Genomic DNA, 21,622 nt, shown 5'->3' on the forward strand with positions numbered 1-21,622 from the left:
AGTGGGAACTGAGAAGCAGCTGCCCCGAGATGCTCTGCGGATCATCATCAAAACCCTCCCTTCCCTCATGCTACCTGTGTGGCCCTGACGCCATGTGAGTTTGCAGCCTCTCCCCCCACCCACCCCAGACCAACACTCCATACACGGTCTGCTAAAATGGAATTCCTGGATGTCCTGTGCCTTTCTTCTCTCCTAGTTTCCCAACACTTAGCACACTGGGCTGTTTTTGTTTTTTTTTGTCTGAAGACTGAGCGCACAGTTTTGAGAAACGGTGAGAAGTCAGCTTCTCAAATGTCAGAAAACAGCTGAGGTTGCCTCTTACTTGGAGGCATCTTGGCTCCCTCCTCACGTGCCTTGTTGATGAGGGGCAGGAAGAGGGGAGCGGGAGACTCCCCAGGAGCAGCTGTAGGGGTGCCTGATGGAGGCCCTGGGACTCCGGAGGCCAGGTCAGCGGAGTGTTGCACGGGGACTGCTTTGACCAGCTCTGTCACCATGCTGTGAGCTGCCTGGCGGTGAGAGCGACCCCATCTCCACTGAGTAACTGTGGCACTGGGATAACTCAGTTTCCTAAACGGCAGGGCTTGGAAGATGCACATTAGCTCCGCTGTGCTCACAAAGTCTGTTATGTGAACTGCGTGCTCCTCAGCCACCTGAGCCAAGCGACGACCCCTGAGGAAACCTCAGCTGCTGCGGCTGTCACCTTCAGCTGCGGCGACCCCCTTGGAGCTGTTACATGAAGACTCTCGATTTCAGTCTGCTGTATGTGTAAGTCTCTGCGTCACCGGTCATTACTCTTGGAAAGCCCATGCGGCTTTTACAAATACAGGTCTCTGGGGTTTTGCAGGGGAAAACAAACACTGGGCGGTAAGTAATTTGTGGCTGTGATTTGTCATGAGTTACACACAGTGCAGTATGCTGGCTGGGAAGGGTCGCCTTTGCATTAGCAGCTCTAAGGACAGTGGCGCCACCCCCGGCACAGAGTGTTTGCGATGACTATGTGGGCCTGAGCTGAAGACAGGAAACAGCTCCTCGGAATCGGTGTTCCCGGGTCAGCACCAAAGTCTGAGGATTAATCCCACGGCCAGAAGGAAGTTCTGGTTCGTGGGCACTGAGGGGGCTCACCGTCCGCAGGCTGGTGATTGCACAACAGGCCTAAGGACGCCCGAGCCTGCCGGGCATGGGGTGTGTGGGAAGCGGGCCCTGCGGCTGGGGCAGGCCGGTGCCCGGTGCACGGGGTGCTTGCTGGGCAGCAGCAAGCGGGTGTGGGCAGGGACGGGGGTGGGTGGGGTGGGGCGGCCTGATGCAGCGCCTCGCTGCAGCGAGACTCCGCTGGCCCGTGTTGGTCGCTTGCCCAATTTTATTTTTAAAAAATGTGTTTATAATGGTCAGACTGCTCAGTTTCCACAAGAAACATACTCGGTGAATAGCTTGTACAAAAAGGGAACTGAAAATCGTAGTGTCTAAAAAATAGGCTTTATTCCACATAGACTTCTGAACACGGTCATTATATTCCAATTTTGTGGAAGAAGGAAGAGCCCTGGAGGCTAACCCACTTCTCACATTTTCATTTCTTTTCAGAAACAGCTTAGGAGCAATGCTATCTGGTCCAAGTGTGAATTTTCATTGATTTTTGAGAATTGGCCGTGTGTTCTTCATCTAAGCCTGTCTTCTGCCCCATCGCATCCAGACATTATATGCACTAGCATTATTACCAAATATTCCAACAAAAAATCTGGTATGTCTTGAGAAAAATCACTTCCATGACTTATTAATGAACTAACGAGGCATAATTTTCATAGGGTTCATTTACCCAAATTTATCATAGAATATAATTTAAGAAGAAAAAAAATTAATGGAGTAATTGAATTGAAGTCCTTTTTGGAATAATATTAGCACTCAAGGATCCCCACCCTCATGTATATGGCAATTATCAACTTGTCAGATTTCCCCCCTCCAAGAAAATTAGCTGCAAATCCCTTCTTCAGTATGTGGGCTGGCTCTCTTCTCAGATCCACTCCTCCCTGTTCCCGGCCCTGATGGGTGACTGGAGGCCACCCTGTGTAGACCGTATCAGTGGGCTCCTTGCCCTCTGGCTTCTGCCAGTTCAGGAAATTCAGAATGGAAGGTGGACAGTGAGATCAGGATCAGGGTATTTTGTTTTTTGTTTTTTAAATAATCACCCACTTCGAGAGAGGTAGGGAGAAAGAGAAACATAGATGTGTGAGAGCAACATTGATTGGTTGCCTTCTGTACGTGCCCAGACCAGTGACCAAACCCGAAACCTGGGCATGTGCCTTGACCGGGAATCAAACTGGCGACCTTTCGGTGCACAGGAGGATTCTCAACCAACTGAGCCACTCCGACTGGGCTGAAATCAGGGTATTTTAATCCCTTGCTCCCTTGCTGAGGGCCCCTGCACCGGGCCATGCCCCTCAACCTGTATGGCAGCCCCCTCATTTCCCATTCCCCCTCAGACTATCACCAGCCCAAGGATACTATTTTACCCCCTGTTACCCTACAGGCTGCCAACACCTAGGTAAGTATTTTATTTATTAACCTCTTAAATTATCCTAATTGGAGCATGCCATCTGCTTTGTGTTGGGACCACAACTGATGCAAATAAGCATTTGATCCACAGAGATAACAAATAAGAGGATTACTGACCTTTTAGTGCGTAGCAAAGATAAGGGGCTAAAGCAGCCCAGCTGAAGCACTGTCACCTAAATTTCCAGCCCAACCTTCCTCCAGGAAACCTGCCCTTCTGCAGGAATGTCATCCCATCGCAGGATGGTTTTAGCTCTTTGGGGTTCAAAGCCCTGGGCTTCTGCATGTCCGGCCGGAGTGCCCCGAGACTGCTTTGGTGCGTGTTTTGCAGGGTAACAGACTTGGTACCAGAAGCAGGGAGATCTTCTGAAGCCATAGGATATGGAATATGAATCACTGACCTTCCCAGTGCATCTCTAACATGGCCCTATTATCACTCAATTCACAGCTGGCACATGTGCTTTAGGAAAAATGAAAGGATTGAGTGTCGTTATGGAATATTTGTGTCCCCTCAAAATTCATATATTGAAGCCCTAACCCTCCAATGTGATGGTATTGAAAGATAGGCCTTTGGGACATAATTAGGATTAGATGGGGTTTTAAGGGTGGGGCCCTCGTGATGCATTAGTGCCCTTATAGGAAGGGACACCACCCTGGGCTCACACACACAAAGAAGAGGTCATTCCAGCTCACAGCAGGATGGCCTCTGCCTACAGCCCAAGACAAAAGGCCTTCTATGAAAACCACCTTGCCGGCTTCGACTTGGCCTTGGACTTTCCAGCCTCCAGAACTGTGAGAAATAAATTTGTCGGGTAAGTCTGTCCGCCTATCGTATTTTGTACGGCAGCCTGAGCCAAGACGAACATGCGTTTTACCCAACCTGCCATTACGTGATCCTATAAAAGCGACCCCGTTTGTGGTCCTTCCTCTTTTAGAAATCTCTGTTCTGGCAAGTCCTCCCCAAGGGCCACTTGAATATTTCCACAGAGGCAACGGGAGCATTTTGGCTGAAATTCAAGCTCTAAAGGCCACTGTATCTTTCTCAGATTGGTTGAACGTGGTGGAAAGGAGCAGATGGTCTTAATAATTCTGCCAATGAAAAGATCCCGTTAGCTGTGAAGGCTGAGAGGGCTGACCCTTTGGTTCCGCTCCCAAACGGAAAGCAGGACGCTGCTCACAGAACGATGCCAGGCACCAGTGGCTGTACAATTTCCTTTTTATTTTGTGTGCTTTTTTTTTTTATAGGATATAAATAATGACAAAAATTACAAAATTTATAACTGGAAGCCCAAGCATATTTACACATATGTTTCTGTTTCAGCAAAGCTGCTATTCACTTTGCTCCTGTACAGTTTCCTTTTGGTACCATATATGTGTTATTTTACTCTCCATTGGCTACATACATATCAACAGTGAACAGGCAAACTATGTACAAGGAACTGTTCAGTTCAAGTAATTTAATAGTGTATTAAAATTCTTCCACACTGAACTAAAACCAGACACATCTGTCAGTCTGAAATAAAATTTAGTCATCTTTCAGAACTCACCAACTGATGAATATAACTGATAATCTCAGGTTTAAAATAATATTGGTTAATAATTTTAAAAAAAGCAACATTAAGACAATCCCACAATTTATCAATATCGCTATCATGAACTTCAAAATGATTCACAATATGATCGGTTAGAACAATATACGTTAAAATGTTATTTTCTTCTATAATGATATTGGTACTGTTTATATAATTTGGTTCTACATAAATATACATTATGGTATTTATCATACAAATACTCCACAGAGACATTAAAAAAATTAAAATAGCTTAATGAAATGTAAGGAAATTTTATTTAATCAAATAGTAAGCAAACATTTATTTTTCTGTTTCAAGAAAAGAGTTTTATTACTTTGGAAGCTCTCTCTCTTTTTTTTTTCTTTTGTATTTATTTTTTTTCTAGAAAACAAATTTTTGCAATAGAACTTTATTAACACCTTTCTCAAACAAGGTTTCCATGACAGAAATCTTCACAGCAGGAGCCCTAGATTTCTTTTTTTTTAACATGTTCTTTAAAACACTGTGAAGATTTAAAAAAAACCCATCTCTGCAGGCTTATGGCTGCATCAGCACGTTGGGTTGGACGGCCGTCTGCTTGCCCGAGTCTCCTGCCCTGGGGAGAGGCGTCGGGACTTTCCCACGCCCGAGCCTGCCCTCTTGGTAGTAGCAGTAGAAATTTAGTTATTTGAAATGAAACCGGAAACATCCCTCACAACTAACCTAGTTTTCTTATCAGTGCATTAATGAAACATTCTTTTAGTAAAAATATTTAATACAAGACACGTTTTTCTGTGCATAATAAATTCCTGTTTTAAATCATTCGTAAATTTTGAATCAGTCCTTAAATGTAAAGGTTTTCTTTATCTGACATAGTTGATCACATAAAAAACCACAAATATAGAAATCGGGAGGAAGGAGTTCCTAGCAACCGTGGGGTGGTTTTGTCCTGTTGCGTGAAAGGATGCTCAGTGACAGAATGATTTTACAGATGCGTTATGGGGGTGGTTCTGTCCTGACTCTATCTTTAAAACAGCTGTCAGTGAAAAACCCAAGATTTTTATACTTTTAGGCAGTATTAGACATCCCCTGTACTTTTTAAAAAAAGGTGTTATCCCCAACAACAGCAAAGCAAGTGGGGCCAAGTCATTAGAAATACCTTGGGCGGTGACAGGGAGGGGAGTCCGGAGTCAGCAAAAATCTCAACTCGTGCCTCTCAGGGGTCAGGGCTGGAAAGTCTCGGTTGCACTTTCTGTCCCTGGTGCAGAAAGAACGTCCCCGGGAATGGCCAGTGGCCTGTCGCCTGTGACAAGGCCACGCAAACAGAGCAGTCTCCCTCCTGGGCTGGGTGGAAACGGAGGCGGGAAGGAAAGCCTGCTCCGGGCGGCTGGCGTGCAAGGCACCGCGAGGCGGGGGACCGCGGGTATCAGAAAATCGTGGTCTCATACTTGGTGTTAATGCCCCTCTTGGCTTCCTGTCCCGGCTCCACAATCCACGGCAGGTTGGCCAGAGTCTTTTGCTCAGATGGGTCGATCTGCTTTGAGAGAGGAAGGCTGATGCCTGTTAGTGGTACCTGCAGGGGTTCGCTCCTGCAGCCCCCCCTCCCCCGCCGCCCGGCCACGCCGCGGGCAGGGTGGCTGTGAACCGTTTGTTCGCTCTTTTGACCACATTTATTGCATATGGACCTCGTGTGAGGCCCTGGAGAAGGGACGGTGAGTGACACGGCCCTGCTCTTACAGGCACGTGGGTGGGAGCGGACGCGGAAACACCCGATACCGAGAAGGGAGATGGGGGGGGGGGGAGGTGCTCTGTGGGCACAGGAAAGCCGCTGACCCCACGTCGGGGAGCCAGGGGCCTTCCAGGAGGCGGTGAGCCCGGTGATGCCACTCCCTGATTCCCAAGCCTCCATGGTTTCCATCACAGAATAACCCCCAGGTCCCCAAGGGGACCTACAGGGGCCCCGCCTGCCTTTCTTCACTCCAGCCACACGGGCGCCCCTGCTGCTCCCCAGCACCAAGCCCACGCCCAGGGCCTCTGCTCCGGGGGATGCCCTCCTCCAGACCCCTGCGCGCTTTGCGCCCCAACCTACTTCAGGCGGCGGCTCCAGCAGCACCTCCTCACCTGGGTGCCCTAGGGAACAGCGCCCCCGCCTGCCTGCTCGCCTCCTACTCCCGTGTAACCCTCTGCCACCCACAGCCCGTCACGTCTATTTGTTCAGGCCCCACTGCAGTGTGGGCTCGGGAAGGGGGGCTCGTCTGTCCTGTTCGCCACTGTTTCGCCCCAGCTTAGGAAAGCTCCTGGCGGCCCAGTAAACGTGGGCACAGCTTAGGAAAGCTCCTGGCGGCCCAGTAACCGTGGGCACAGCTTAGGAAAGCTCCTGGCCCAGTAATCGAGGGCACAGCTTAGGAAAGCTCCTGGCGGCCCAGTAAACGTGGGCACAGCTTAGGAAAGCTCCTGGCGGCCCAGTAAACGTGAGCACAGCTTAGGAAAGCTCCTGGCGGCCCAGTAACCGTGGGCACAGCTTAGGAAAGCTCCTGGCCCAGTAACCGTGGGCACAGCTTAGGAAAGCTCCTGGCCCAGTAATCGTGGGCCCAGGATAAATACCTGCTGAGTAGGTAACATGGGAACAACGAGGCACCGTCTAAGAGGAGAGCTGCGGGAAAGTAAGAGTCTGCCTGGCGAAGGTAGGGGAGGGGGAACAGCATGTGCAAAGCCCCCGAGGCAGGGGAAATGGTCCGGTCAGGGCTTGTAGTGAGCTCGCAGAGGGGGATACGGGAGGGGGGACACTGGGGGGGGGGAGGCGAGCAGGACTAGGACAGGCTGAGCTGTAGAATCGTTAAGACGGGTCTAGCAGTTCACATATTCTCAGGGATCACTGAGTATTTCTCAACAATAAACAACGGGGACCGAGGGGCGCTGGGTGCGGACACCAGGTGAGGGGGGCAGGGCTTGAGGCAGCTCAGGCACATCAGTGTTACCACCGTGTGTTCCCCTAGTGCTCAGTGAAGCCTCTGGATGGATTTCTACGAGCCTGTAGGGCACCCAGCCCTTAGTGCTCTTCTGGCAGAGTCTGTGGGGACCAGAGTGACATCAGATGGAGGCACCTGCCCTGAACTGATTTACCCAGCCCACAATGAATATAAGAGCCTAAGAGAAATCACAAAAGGCTCCTGAAAATTCCTGGATATTTAACTCATACTTTTTTGTAGGGGAAGATAGACGATAAATCTCCATTTGCAAATGCTCCACAGAATTAAAAGCAGGTGATAGGCTTGAGTGTGGCAAGTGTGGCCCAGAAAAGGCCCCTTCATGGTGCTGAGACCTGAACGACAGAGTCAGCCGTGTGGAAATCAGGGGGACACTAGGCCAGGTAGAAGGAACAGGTGGGATGGAGGCCTCAGGCAGGAGTGACCTTTGTCTTCCAGGAACAGGAAGGCCTGAGCGTCAGGGAGAAGTGCGGTGGGAAATCGGGCATTATGGAGTTGGGCAGTGGTGCCAGGATCTGATCTATGGGGTTTTAAAAAAACATGTTTTTATTGATTTTTTAGAGAGAGAGAGGAAGGGAGAGGGAGAGAGAGAATCATCAATGAGAGAGGGAAACATCAATGGGTTCCCTCCTGCACGCCCCATACTGGGGATCGAGCCCACAACCCAGGCGTAGACCCTGACCGGCAATCGAACTGGTGACCTATTGGTGCCTGGGGTGACGGTCAATCCACTGAGCCACGCCGGCCGGGCTCTGGTCTATGTTTTAAGAAGCGACTCTGGGTGCGGTGTGGAGGACTGGGGTCTGTGAGGAGGTGCACTTCCGTGGGTTGGGGGGGAGCAGTGCTGGAACCTTCCCCGGATGAGAAGAGTGACAGAGGGAAGGAGAGGAGGGTGGGCGGATCTGAGATATGTTTTAGAGGTTGAGTAGATGGAAGCTGCTCATGGGTTGGACGCAGGGCCTCGGGGAAGCCAGGAATCAGGTCACTTCTAGATTTACGGCTGGAGCACCCTCACAGAACTTTCTGGGGCGCCTGCAGGTTCAGGCAGATGGTGTCCCATACTTTCCAGGAACTGGGTGAGAGGACGGCAGACACGTGCCGGGTAGAAGCCAAGGACAAGACGGAGAAGGGCAGGCCCTGATTCTAACCCGCACCCGCACCCCGAAAGGGCCCGCGGAGCCTGCATCTTTTCTACTTACCACGGACTTGCGGATGCTGACGCGGGGCTTGGGGATGGGCTTGGAGGGTTTGTTTTCAAAGCTTTCGGGGAGCGTGGAGGAATGGCCCCCTTTCCTCGCCTGCAGTGCGAGCTGGTAAGCGACTTCGAAGGCCTGTCCCAGGGTCAGAATGATTTCGTAGGCTAAATTCTGCAAGAGAAACGAGACAGCGGTTACGAGGGCCCTCTGCAGGTCGGAGGGGTCCGGGGGCTGAGGCGCCCGTGGGGGGCGTGAACCAGCGAGGCCCAGTCCGCAAATCTGCGAATGGGACACTCCAGGTCCAACTTAGAGTCCGTACGAGGCATCAGTCTCTGATGTGCACACTTGCTTCAGCCGAGCTAAGGAGCCTACTTCCCACTGCACCCCGCGGGGAGCAGTGCGCCCCAGGTCCCTGTTCCCAGGGCCCCCACGGGCAGCTGGCTTGCTCCCCGGCCCTGGAAGGGGGTTCCTCCGGCCGATGCCGAGTCCTGAGAGCACCGCAGCCGCGTGTGACAAACCCACAGGCTCCACAGGAGCTGTTCCTCAGAAGTTCGGGTCTTTTTACCTCCAACATCTGCGATTCAGTGACCGGCTCCCCGAAACACAATCAGAGCCTAATTGGGGCGGAGGGGAGAGGCATTAGTCATGCTGGCGCGGGCCCGTCGCTGCAGCCCGCCTGCCAGCAGAGCCAATTACCCGGCTCCTGCTCCAGGCGCTCGCTCCCCCGGTGGGTCCACCACATATTTTCCCATCAGATCAGCAGGAGACGAGAGATGGGGGACCCCCCCTCCCCCGAGTGCCGCGCCCGAGCAGTGCCTGGGACAAGGGCTCTTTCCTTCAGACCTTCCAGCTTCCCCTCTCCCCTTCTCTTCCCCAGAGGCCCATCTCTGATTTCTGCCTCCTCGGAGAATGGCTCCACCCTGTCCTCTCTCGCTGAGAAAACGGCATTGTCGGACCCCAACGAGGCAGGGTCTCGACAACATCTCCGAGGTCACAGCACGTTCAAACTGGCCATGGAGAGCAGGCGTGGTCTGTCCCAAGTTCTCATTCTGATGACTGTCCCCGGAACGTCTGTCCGTTGACAGTTTTTCAAAGCCACAGAAAGAGCGTTCTGCTTACGAGACCTACGCCCTCCCCCTCCCGCCACGTCCCCCCAAGTCAAGCACATGGAGCAGCTTAGTTCCCACAATTCTCAGGACTGTTCCCACTTGACGACATGCAGGTGGGCGATGCAGGGCGCCCTTCAGGGGCCACGTGGAAGGGCCCGCGGGTTTCCCGAGCCACCGGATTTCCTATCAATGCCGGACTGACACGGACTTAGACCCGAACGGGGACAACGCCTCCGAGCATGAGAGTGGGTGTGACAGAGGACGTGTCTTCTCTGAGCTACTTGTTGGGAAATGTCTGCCGCACACGACAGGATGTGCTCCTTGGAGACGGCGAACGCTGCCCAGCCAGCCGGGCACGCCCTGCAGCGAGCAGCGCGCTGTCCTGAGGGTGTCGGCTGGTGAGAGAGCCAGGGACCAGCACAGGACAGCGGGAGGGCTGGCGGGCGGCTCTGGCCATCCCTGCACCGGGGGCGGAGCCCGTCCAGCGCCCAGGGTCATCGGCTCCACAGGGGGTCCCCCCGAAAGGCGGGGTGGGGCTTCTGACTTCTGTGGTTGCCACGTGAAGTCCTGGGCTCCCGGCCTCGGTCGCCTACCACGGGGACGGCCGAGGTCCACCTGTCAGGGACACGCAGCAGGTATCTGTGCTCTGGGTGGGCAACCGGACGAAGGGAAAGAGGCGATTCAGAGATTCTGCACCTGCAGCTTCCAGGGAGCTCGGTGAGTGTGAATTCCTTTATCATTAATCTAGAAACAAGTTCCTCAAAGTGAGAGTTACTCAAAGCTCCAGTGTCTTCACATGGAAGTCAAAGATGCTCATTTGAGCAACTGAGACTTTTCACAGGACTATTACGGGAGGCGGGAAGGTTCTGCGAGGAGCCGGTACGAGGCTCGGCCCTTGGATTTTAATTAGTTCCTGGCGTGAGAAAGCTGCTCGGATAAAGACGCGGGGACCAGGCTGCGGGGCAGAGGCTTCCTGCCAACGGCGTCCTCCGGTCTGGCCTGCGTTCTCCTCGACGTCTTGCTCTCTGTTCTATTTTAGGACGCTTTGTAGAGTTCTTCTTTCGTGATTCTGTATTGTGAAGAACTGGACATTGTCACCTTTCCTATGCTTCCTGTCTCCTCGATGTTCGAGATGTCGGCTCTGGTAGTGAGGGAGGGCCCCTGGGCACCTGGTGCAAGGGGCTGCTGGTTGCATGCTGGGTGCTGTGCCACCAACACGCCAGGACCCTGAGGGGGACGCACGCCAGTCAGATGGCACCTGGGACACAGTCTGACCCGGGGGGAAGGCTCATTTCTCCTGCTTCTCCTTAGTAACAGCCCCACGACTTAAAACGGGAAGAGAGCCCGGCCTGTGTGGCCCAGTGATGAGAGCATCAGCCCACACACTGAAGGGTCGTGGGTTTGATTCCCGGTCAGGGCCATGTCCCTGGGTTGCAGGTCCCATCCCCGGCCCCTGGTCGGGAGCGTGAGGGAGGCAACCGACTGATGTGTCTCTCTCACATCGATGTTTCTCTCCCCCCCTCCACTCTCTCTAAAAATCAGTGGAAAAAATATCCTCAGGTGAGAAGTAACAAAAACATTTAAAATAAAATTAAAATGGGAAGAGAGCTGTTACTGTAGCAGGAGACTGTACTGTGACAAGGCCGAAGACGATGTTGAAATATCAGGGGGCTTAGGTGACAAGCCCTTGCTTCGTCCTTCGAGCCAGGCCGGCCAACCCCAGCGATGCTGGACGGCACTGACCAGCCCAGTGACACTGCTGAGGAAACCTGAGAGCCCAACGAGTCTCTGCCTTCCCTATATTGTCCTTGCCACTGTGGGGAGGCCAGAGCCTGGGACTGTGCCTGGCACACCGCGGGCACTTAGCAGATGCTGGCTGAATGAAGAGCGAAGTGACAAGGCAGAGAAATGACACTACGCAGTCGCTGCTAGAGGTAGGATACTGACTACGCACGGAGGGCTAGGTTGGTATGAGGCATTGTGCAAACGGCACTGATCTCATTTAAGTCCTACCATAACCATCTGCGGTAGCGTATTACCCTCATTTTATAGGTACGAAAACTGAGGCTCAGAGAGGTTAAGTAACTTGCCTGGCATCACAGAGCGAGAGGTTCCCGAGCTGCGGTATGTCTGTGACTTACAGCCCCTGTTCTGAGCCCTCTGTGTGTGGCCGCCTGTCTCCAAGCCGGCTGCCATGCTCCCTGCTCAGAGGGTGCGTCTGCTCCTCGATCCCCTTGATCTCGACTCCCAGATAGCAGAACGCAGCAGGAATGAAACGCTGGGACTTCGAGATTAGATTGCAGGGAGTACAGCAGCTTCCACCTGGGCCTCCGGGAACACTTGCTCTGAGGGCAACTAGCCACAGGAGAAGGTCTGACCACCCTGCGAGGACGTCCGAGCTGGCCCCGGGGGAGGCTGCCTGGGGGCAACAGCAGCCATCCCAGCCCAGGCTCCGCAGACAGAGGGGAGGAGCCACCCTGGACATTCAAGTGCCAGGAGGTGCCACATGGAGAGGGCCCAAGGCGCAGACAGATGGCGCTGTCCAGCTGTCCCAGCATCTGCAGCCATCTGAGCCACCCCAGCAGAGGCCCTGGTATTGTCGGGCAGAGCAGAACTGCTGTGTACTGCCCAGATTCCTGACTCACAGAATTGTAAACATAATAAAATGGGTGTTGCTTTGTGCCACCAAGTTGTGGGGTGGTGTGTTAAGCAACCACAGGTCACTGGAACACCGTGCAATCCTAAACAAGGCTGCCGGACCCTCGTCCAGGCACCAGGAGGAGGCCCGTGTGTCTCAGGGCTGGGAGGAACTGGGTGCAGTCACAGGAGGCCGATCCCAGAGACGCCAGCCCCGGAGGCACCGCTCCAGCCCTGGCGCGGGGAAGTGAACCCATCCTGGTCACAGGGCACAGCAAGCACTGAGGTGTCCCTTCACACAGGCCACAAACCCAGGGCTGGAATGTCCTTTTAGGTGGCACAACCACACTCTCATGTCTAGTTACTATCTCCCAAACTCACTAACCTCGCCTCTCTCAAGTGCGGAGACTCGGCCATCTCCGACCTTGGCCCTTTCTGCCCCTCCTCGCGTATTGGAAAATCCTGTGTTGGCCTTTCCAGCATCAGTCTCCTTCTAGAATCACACTTATCATGGCAATTGGCTTAAGTACCTTACATGGACCACCAGTGAAAGACGGAGGCCCAGGTGTGTGTGGTGCTGGGTGGTTGGTGCAGGTGGGGGTGATTATTGGGAAGAGCATGCTCTGGGCCTCAGTTTCCCTATCCTGAAACAGTGAAGCAACATACACAGTACCCACCTCACTGGATTGTTCTGAGAATCACTCAGGGTGACAGTTACCTAATGACAATCTCAGCCACATTTATTATTTACTCTGCTCTACAGGGACTCTCATTTAATCCCGACAACTCCATGGGGTTACTATTATTTGTTTTGCCTGTGAGATAATTAAGCTCAGAAAGGTCAGATAACTTGCTCATGAAACCAGCACCTGGCTGAGCTGGCTGAGCTGGGCTGGAGTCCAGGTGTTCTGACTGGCCCTGCTCTTGGCCACTACACTTTAGAATCACACTTAAGATGAAAGACTTCTGCAAACTTCTGTTAAAATAACCACCACCCCACAACTTGAAAACAGTAAATCCAGAAGCTCCTGGGAGATCGATGCATCTTGGTTGGGGTAGGGTATGCAATTTGCCTGGGTCTCATGTCAGGACCAGTGGGAAGGTAGCCTCCAGGCAAAGGGTGTCCGTTGTGACTTGACATGAGCCACCAGCATGGGGATTCTCACCCTGCAGTGGCCCCGTCAGTCATGTGAGGATGATGTGAGATGCAGGCAACACTGTCCCAGCAGAGGCTCTGTGGGGTGGAGGCAGGGAGTCACAACTCAATGGGGACAACTGCCCTCCGGAGCCCTGCCCTTCCCTGCCCCCTCTCTCCTCCCCTTCCCCCCAGGGGTTTTAATTGGTGGATTAGGAATTGGAGGAAGCTCAGGAGCCATCCTATTTTAAGGATAGATCCTGACTGTAGTCCAGGAACCTTGTTTTTGTTATGCAAACTGGAGACTGTGTAGGCAGCTTATATTTACTGTGGGCCCCAGGACTGCAGCTGAACACCCCTGCGGGCGCAGGCTGAGCTGCTTCCCCGTGTCAGGGGCGAGGCCTTGGGGCCTGGCCTGCAGTGAGCGCCCAGGAAGTGCTCAGCGAGTGGTGGCGGGCAGAGGAGGCTTATGGAGAGACAGAGAGATGTCCCCATTGTTCTGCGTCCTAATCACAGGCTGTGCCCAGCACACTCATCGATGTGGTGTTAGAAAAACTGCAACAGAGACCATGCGAAATCTGCCCCCTAGGACAAGCTCTGACCACCAGCTAATTAACTTACATTAACTGGTGCATCACTAGGATTTTTCTGTGTTAGAAACTCTGGGTTTGAAAATTTTTGGCTCAAGGCTTCAATGGCACATTTGCAAGAATATTCATTATAGTGCTTAAAATTTTCATTAATAGGGGACTGATTAGTACTCTACACAGAGCCTCGCAGTGGAACACTGGGCAGCCACTTAAAATGAAAATGGAGTCATTAAAAAAACTAGTGAAAAGACTGTAAGTAAAAATCTATATATAGATACAAACATGGGTGGCATCTGTCTATGTGCAGAGAAAACAGAGATACTATGTATCAGCATGTTACCAGTGGTCATCACTGAGTGCTAGGACCATGGGTGATTCTTCTCTTCTTATACTTTGTATGTTTTGAACTATATTCAAATGAAGATGAAAAATTTTACAGTCATAAAAAGTAAGCTTTTCCACTTGGATAATTAAAAGCAAGAGAAAATCTTCTGGCTCAAAAGAATTGTATTTGTTCTTTGTCACCTTGGGGTTCTTGCTGGCGCCTCCTTTGCTGGCAGGAAGGGCTGGGAACTGCTTCCCAGGTGACCCCAGGCCCTGTCGCAGGTGTCACCGTGGCTCCCCTCCACGGACCAGCGGGCTGGCCGCTCCTTTGGCCGCGGATCTCGCTTAGGCGCTTCCGTTTCTAAGTTGGCTGTCAATTCTAACATCTGCTCAGCTGAGTTTCAGAACACCCAGCTCTTCTTTTATCCTGGAACTCCAGGTACTGGGCAAAGAGTGAACCCTCTGCTGTACAATTCCTCTCAAGCCCAGGTGGGAAATGCTGTCTGTGGACATTAACTTAGGGGAATGCAGTCAACCCGCCCTCGGAGCTGTGCTAGGCCTGACCCCTGCACCGAGCCAGGCCACCTGGGCCGGACCCACACTCTACTTCCTCTCACAGGGATGCTAAAGCAGCAGGAGCCATGGTGGCCACATGGCACTGCTCCCCACAGCCCTGCGACCAGCCCAGTGCCGGATGTGACCGATGATCTCACCCTCACAGCCACGTAGCAGAGGAGTTATCAGCCCTATTTACGGGGGAGAAGCTCACGATCCGTGAGACGGATGAACTTGGCCAAGTTCACAAGTTCACGCAACTAGGAAAGGGCAGGGTCAGGACTCAAACCCGGATCTGACTTCAGGTTAGCCAGTGTTTTGTGCCACTGGGCTATCCTGCCTTGTTGCTTTCAGAAGTCTGCTGGGGTTCTGCCCTCCGCTTTTATTGAAGGGCCCTCTAAAGACCCATCTTGTGTTTGGGAGATTCCCTGGTTAAGACAATATCCCCTCATGGAGACCCAGGACAGAAAGTCCTTCCAGTCTCCCTGAAGTTCTGTTTTCTGAGAGGGTGGAGTATACTTAACAACGACAAAAAGTCAAGCATGTAATGACCGTATTTCCCTCGTTGCCTTGACCTCCAGGAAGCTGAGAGCCGGCTTTGCGGCCCAGCTTCAGCGAGGATATAGACCTCTCTGTGGTCTGCAAGGCAGTGTTAAAATCTTCCCCTTGGTGTCAGTCTTTCTCTTAGTCTGTGTTTTCCCTGATTCACACCTGTGTGCCTATATTTTCAGGTTTATCAAATCTCTCTGTGCAGGCTGCCTTGACTCCTTATGGAAGGAGGCACAGCACTAACGGTGCCCGTCTGTTCACGGAAGCATTGATCGACAGCTAACCTGGTCTAACCCGTTACTGCCAACATTGCTGAGAAGCTACATCAGACACACGCCTCCATGTCACCTGGTGAAAGCGACAAAAAGGGAAGTGAGCCGGGAGGGGAGGGGACACCCAGGGAAAGGGCCCTGCCGGGAGGCTGCTGATTACAAGTAGACCATCCTGACCTGTCTGCCGGCACTTTCCATTGGATGAAAAAATCCACCACTACGTTATAGTGAGTAGAAGTGAGGGAACAAATAAGTGTGTTAGTTCCACAGACTTGGAAAGCTACAGGCCCAAACCTGGCTCTTCTCTGGCCTTCCAGGGGTCGGCAGAGGCTATGCCTACCCACACCTGAAGGGGGCGCAAACACAGACACTCAAGGCAGGAGCTGTGTCCGTGCAGGGAAGCGCTGAGCCGGGTGGAGATGCCAGTGGCGTCATGAGCGGCCTCGGAGGTTGCTACACCTGTGCTGGTGAATAAAGACCAGGTCTAGACCACCTGCCTGCGCTGAATCCACCATGGGCTACCTGCCTATGGCACCCATCACTGCCCCCGGGGAGATGGCCCTGAGAAGGGGGTCTGGTCCAGGTGACCTGGCCACCCTGGGAGCTCCCGGAGCCTCTGATTCGAAGCTGTTGTCTGTTTTTCACCCAGCCGACTAGGGGTGTAGTTTAGAGATGTGTGCACAGTGGGCACCGTGTTCCACAGCAGCACATGACACAAAGGCCAGACCGCAGGGCTCAACAATCCGCCCGTCAGTGCTCGAGGTGCAATGAGCAAGGGTCTGGCTTTCATCTCAGGCGATGGCCTCGTTGCAACAGTCACCCCAGAAACTACTCCAAATGGCCAAGTATCTTGCCTATTCTAAAATGGCCCATATTGGCAACACACCGTTCGGCCATCTCTCCCCTCTGCCTGGTGCGTGCTGCTCATCCTGAAGGCTCGGCTGGGGCATTCTATGTGCCAGGAGCTTTCTCTGCACCCCGTCGCCCCCTCCCCAGGCCCAGCCAGGCGCTGTCCTCGGGAGGCTCCGCAGCACCTTGGGCACACAGCTCGGCTTGCTGGGTGGTGTTAGGATTTTCTCTTTATAGGTCCAGCTCTGCCAGGTGCCTGGGCTCCTTGAGGGCTCTAATGACATTTGACTTTGCACCTCTAGGGCTGAGGTGCTCCACAAATGTTTGTTGGAGGAATTGAGAAAAGAAAGCTGCCTGGTAGGCCCCTGAGATAAGAGGACTTGCACCTTAAGGATAAGAGTGACTGTAAATGGCCAGAGTCATTTCTTTCCTTCTATCGTCTCTCCCACAGGCAACTTTGGATGAACAAATGCAGGCAACGCTGCTGGGCTGGGGGCCTGAAGACAAAAGAGAGTGGTTTTTGTTTTGTTTTTAAAACAAAATTTTTTTTAAAATTGATTTTTAGAGAGAGGAAGGGAGAGAGAAACTTTGATGTAAGAGAGGAACATCGATCGGTTGCCTGCTGCATGCATTCTGCGTGGGGATCGAACCCACAACCTGGGTATGTGCCCTGAGGGGGAACTGAACCTACCCCCCTCTGGTGCACACGACGCGCCCACGGATTGAGCCACCTGGCCAGGGCGAGAGGGTTTTCGATCTGGGCCCTCTGCAAGGTCTCCAGAATGAAGCCCCCCTTCTCCTTTGGCTGTTTGGCGTGTCCTTGTTTTTTAGGACTAGGGTAAGCATCGTCTACCACTCGCTTCACCCACGTCTTGAGGCAAAAATAACTGAGAATATTCTGGGCATAGTCACAGAATTCATTGACATCTCCTTAGCTCTACCTAGAGTTAGTTCTCTCAAAGGCAAGCCAGAAGTTAATCTTGATAGATTATAGAAATAAATACTGCCCAATCACAGGTCTTCGGCATTTAGACATAAATATTAGGCATTCTGCTAAGATGCTGATCTGGTCCAGAGCAGACATGCACGTGGCCAAAATACACATCGCTGCTGCTTTCTTTCCCCCTCCCTTCCTTCCTTCCTTCCTTCCTTCCTTCCTTCCTTCCTTCCTTCCTTCCTTCCTTCCTTCCTTCCTTCCTTCCTTCCTTCCTTCCTTCCTCCCTCCCTCCCTCCCTCCCTCCCTCCCTCCCTCCCTTCCTCCCTTCCCCTTCCTCCTCTCCTCTTTCTGTTCACACTTGAGATAGCTTCTTTAGGGCTAATTTCAGGTAACTAAAAGAATCATGAAATTAACATTGCCCCCCAATTATAATGGGGGTACATGTAGAAAAATTTGAAAATACATAAAGAAGAAAATAAAAAATCACATGTAAAATCCTACCGCTGGGATACAGTAGTAGGATTCTGGTGTATATCTGGTGCGATATTCTGGTGTATTTTCTTTTTTACGCTTGTATATATCCACAAATACTTTTATATGCTATACGAGTATTTACGTATGTGAATTTATAAATAAAACGAGAACCAGACTTTAGGTGCAGTTTCGTAAGTTGCTTTTCCACAAGTCGTTAAGTCGTGAGTGGTTTCTGCGTGCCATTAAATGTTCTGCAAAAACTGGGTTTTTAGAGGTGGCAGAACAGCCACCGTACCTGCTAAGGGTTAATGTCATGCTTCACGCTGGGTCCACGAGGGCCCTTCGGCTCAGCGAGACTCGGGCGGGAGGCTGGGTCCCGCTCACTGGAGCATGACCTGCTTTCTTGTCCCACTCCAGGCTCTCTGTGGAGGGCGCCCACCTGTGTTCCACGCTCACCTGTCCTCATGGAACCACAGCCTCAGGTGGCCGGACAGCACCCATCCTGGGGGCACTGGCTCCGGAGGGCAGAAGGGAAACATGACCTAACGATTTTAATCCTGTTCTTGTCAGGGATCTGGGAAAAGGGTGTGCAGAGGAGAGATCTGCTAGAGCTCAACCTCTCCCCATCCTTTAAAAGTCAAAGCTACGGCCAGCCCTTCACCAGCTTGTGCAAGCGCCCTTATCAAAACCAAGCTCTTCTCGCCCTGGCCGGTTTGGCTCAGTGGTTAGAGCGTCAGCCCGTGGACGGAAGGGTCTCAGGTTCGATTCTGGCCAAGGGCACGGACCTCAGTTGCAGGCTCGATCCCTGGCCCCGGTCAGGGCACGTGCAGGAGGCAATGGAAAAAACATCCTCAGGTGAGGACCGAAAAAAACAAACAAACCAAAACCCAAATCCTTCTCACTGTAACCCTTATTGCTGAAAATCTTTCTCAAATGGACAAGACCATTCCCTTGGTTTAGTAAACACAGTAAATATAAATGACTTTTTCTTGCTTTATTGCAGATGCCTATCTAATGCCCCGAGCTCATCACTGCAAAGTGAATTAATGAGCTGTCGTGCCTCCAACTAACCACATGTTGACACTCAGCTTCCAAGCCCGAGGGCCTCCTCAGGGAGCCCCAGCCCTGCCGGGTGCTGGACAATTCCAGGATATAGTGGATATGACTTTATTTCAACTGCTGGTTATGTCGCCACTTCTCTTACTGAACTATGAGCTCCTGGAGAGCAGGGACCTGGGCCTGCCTCGTGGTAGGCACTCAATAAATGTGTTTTATAGGGACTTTGACTTTTTTTCCCTTTGACTTCACTGCCGCAGCAAATATATATTGTAAACCCAAAACTGGGGCAAAAATCCTCAGGAGGGGTCTGACAAGGAGCACAGCCACCCCCGTAACTGCTCTCCCATCCTCAGCATTAGGATGGGCTGGACTGTGCGCTGGAGATGGGCATGGGCCATGACACAGGACCCCTATGACAGCCACAGGCGGCGGACGCTATTGGTGCTTTAGAGACTGCAGGTGAGGAAACCGAGGGTTAGGGGCATTCCTGCCCAAATAATGAAGCTAAGGAGTGACCTGGGGCTGAAAACCAGGCTGATTCTAAAGGTCATGCCCCTAAACACAACACTTGAGCTTGTTATTTGGGAGGGGCTACAATAAATACATGTATGAATGCTACAAAACAATCTGTAAAAAAAAATTCAAAGTGCCTACTTCTGTCTAACTTTACAAAAAAGGGGATCAATTTAAGGCCCTTATAACATCCATTCCCCCCATCCCTTCCCTCCAAAATAGGAACAAGAAAAAAGGGACTATGAGTCTCTGAATATCCACCCATTTTTGGCGTTATGGCTTGGTTAATTCACAGTGATTTATGCTAATGGAGAGGAAAAATGGGTAAACGCAGCCCAGTAGTGATGACTTATTTATTTATTTTTGGTGGGGGCGGGGACAGTGGTGGAGGACCATGGTGCCGGGTGCTGCCTTTTAAGCGCAATCAGGGCCATTTACTGCCGTGGGGAGCAGGACGCCTCCTGCAGAGGCCAGGGAGGGCTTCTATTTTACCTGTAGTTGCTACTTTGTAACCAGGAGACTAACCAGGGCCAAGAGTTACAGTTTAATCTTAAGGATCCTATGCGCTTTAGCATTTTCTTATATTGCAATGTATTTTCGTAATAAAGTCAAATAGGCTGAGGGCCCCTTTCAGGTGGAGACAATGAGAGACAGAATGAAAGAGACCACCTAGCTCCATGTACACAAAGTTAGTTGTCAGAGGTCAACTAACATGAACAACAACGAAAGTTCTTTTGCATCTTCAGGTCTCACTTTGTGGACAACCTCTGCAACATAAGCCATAGATACTTCTTGTCAGGAACCTCAAACTACCCCATGGGAATAATCTCAGATTTAACAAAGAGTGAAATAGGTGTAGGGGGTCGAAAGGCACAAACTTCCAATTATAAGACAATAGTTCTGGGGATATGCTGGACAGAGTGATGTGACCATCATTAACAATACTGTGTTGCATATTTGAAAGTTGCTAAAAGAGCAGATCTTAAAGTTCTCATCACAGGGAACAAAATTTGCAACTATGTGAGGTGAGGGATGTTAACTGATCATGGTGATCATTTCGAAATATACACACATTAAATCATTGCGCTGTATACCTAAAACGAATACAATGTTCAATGACAATTATGTCTCAGTAAAACTGGAAAAAAAATAAAGGGCTAAGGAATTTTAATTTCATTAAACTGACACAGAAACCAAGACGGAAATTTATAGCAGAGCCCAAGTCAGAAATTGGCAGAGGTCTCACTGAACGTGAGACTGTGGTTGACTCTAGTCAACTTGAGCCTAGAGTCCTTCTTCCTCTCTTCTTTGGCTTGCTGCTACTTTTTGATGGTTGAGTACTAGAAAATGTCTGCTGACCATGCTTTCCTGCATTTTGCCATTTCTCTTTCTCCAGTTTAGATCCTTTCATGGCCCACATTCAGCCAAGAAAGCACAGGAAAGGAAGCTTCCCACCAGCATCATGGCTGCGACATCCCTTCCACATTCCTGGGCCGGCCCAGGCCACACTGACCACATGCTGCACGCTGAAGATTACAGAGCTTGGAAGTTGCAAGCAGGAGAAAAATGGGCATGGTTAAAAATATCAAAGACTGCAAACATATTCTTCACAGAGAAGTGAGAATTAGCAAGGGTCTAGCAGCAGTCACAGTTTTAATGCTATGAAAAAAATCCCACCAAAACGCTTTCCTGTCTTAAAACCATTGAATGAGGTCCTTCTCAGATATTTGAAATAGATCCAATACTCCCACAGAGAATGCTTCAAAGTCTTTCTGATCTACCTACCTCAATTCTCTGGCTTAGGGATCTTGACTAACCCAGTGAGTAATATACTGAAGGCGAGAGTTTCCAAGTTACCTTGGTTATTATGCATGTCCCTTACCTACTGTGGCCTCTGAAGGAGGATCACTGCAGCCTTGGGATCTGGTGGCCACTGAAATACTCATTTTCGTCCCTTGTTTTTTTTTTTAAATTTTAAAAATTGATTTCAGAGAGAGGAAGGGATAGGGAGAGAGAGAGAAACATCAATGATGAGAGTGAGTCATTGATCGGCTGCCTCCTGCACGGCTCCTGCTGGGGATCGAGCCTGCAACCCGGGCATGTGCCCTGACCGGGAATCGATCCGTGACCTCTGCTTCATAGGTCAATGCTCAACCACTGAGCCACGCTGGCTGGGCTCATTCTCCTCCCACCCCCTTGTAGTCCTAGCAGCAGGGAATCCCCTTCACTCATCTGAGATGAGAGAGGTGGAGAACATCGCAGAATCCATGTCTTTACCCCCACAACTTCTAGTCTCATAACAATCCTTCGTTTCTACCCAGTCCTACTGTTCCTCCTTCCCC

At 51.4% G+C, this 21,622-nt stretch overlaps 1 protein-coding gene across 5 annotated transcripts in view; it reads right to left on the reverse strand.

Annotated features, from left to right (window-relative positions):
- Nucleotides 1-3,761: 3,761 nt before the first annotated feature.
- ANKS1B (ankyrin repeat and sterile alpha motif domain containing 1B) overlaps nucleotides 3,762-21,622 on the reverse strand; it is a 693,028-nt gene continuing 675,167 nt past the window's right edge. For 3 of the 5 annotated variants that reach the window (XM_087814846.1, XM_087814848.1, XM_087814849.1), the window contains 2 exons: nucleotides 8,281-8,448; nucleotides 3,762-5,628 (listed from right to left, as the gene is read on the reverse strand). In XM_087814846.1, coding sequence (XP_087670972.1) covers nucleotides 5,521-5,628; nucleotides 8,281-8,448 — 276 coding nt within the window. In that variant the 3' untranslated portion in view covers nucleotides 3,762-5,520. Of the gene's footprint in view, nucleotides 5,632-8,280; nucleotides 8,449-21,622 lie in introns of all 5 variants that reach the window. The other 2 variants (XM_087814845.1, XM_087814847.1) reach the window with 1 other exon arrangement.

This window comes from Miniopterus natalensis, chromosome 2 (assembly GCF_054644295.1).
Source record: "Miniopterus natalensis isolate mMinNat1 chromosome 2, mMinNat1.hap1, whole genome shotgun sequence".
In the NCBI taxonomy this organism is placed as follows: domain Eukaryota; kingdom Metazoa; phylum Chordata; class Mammalia; order Chiroptera; family Miniopteridae; genus Miniopterus; species Miniopterus natalensis.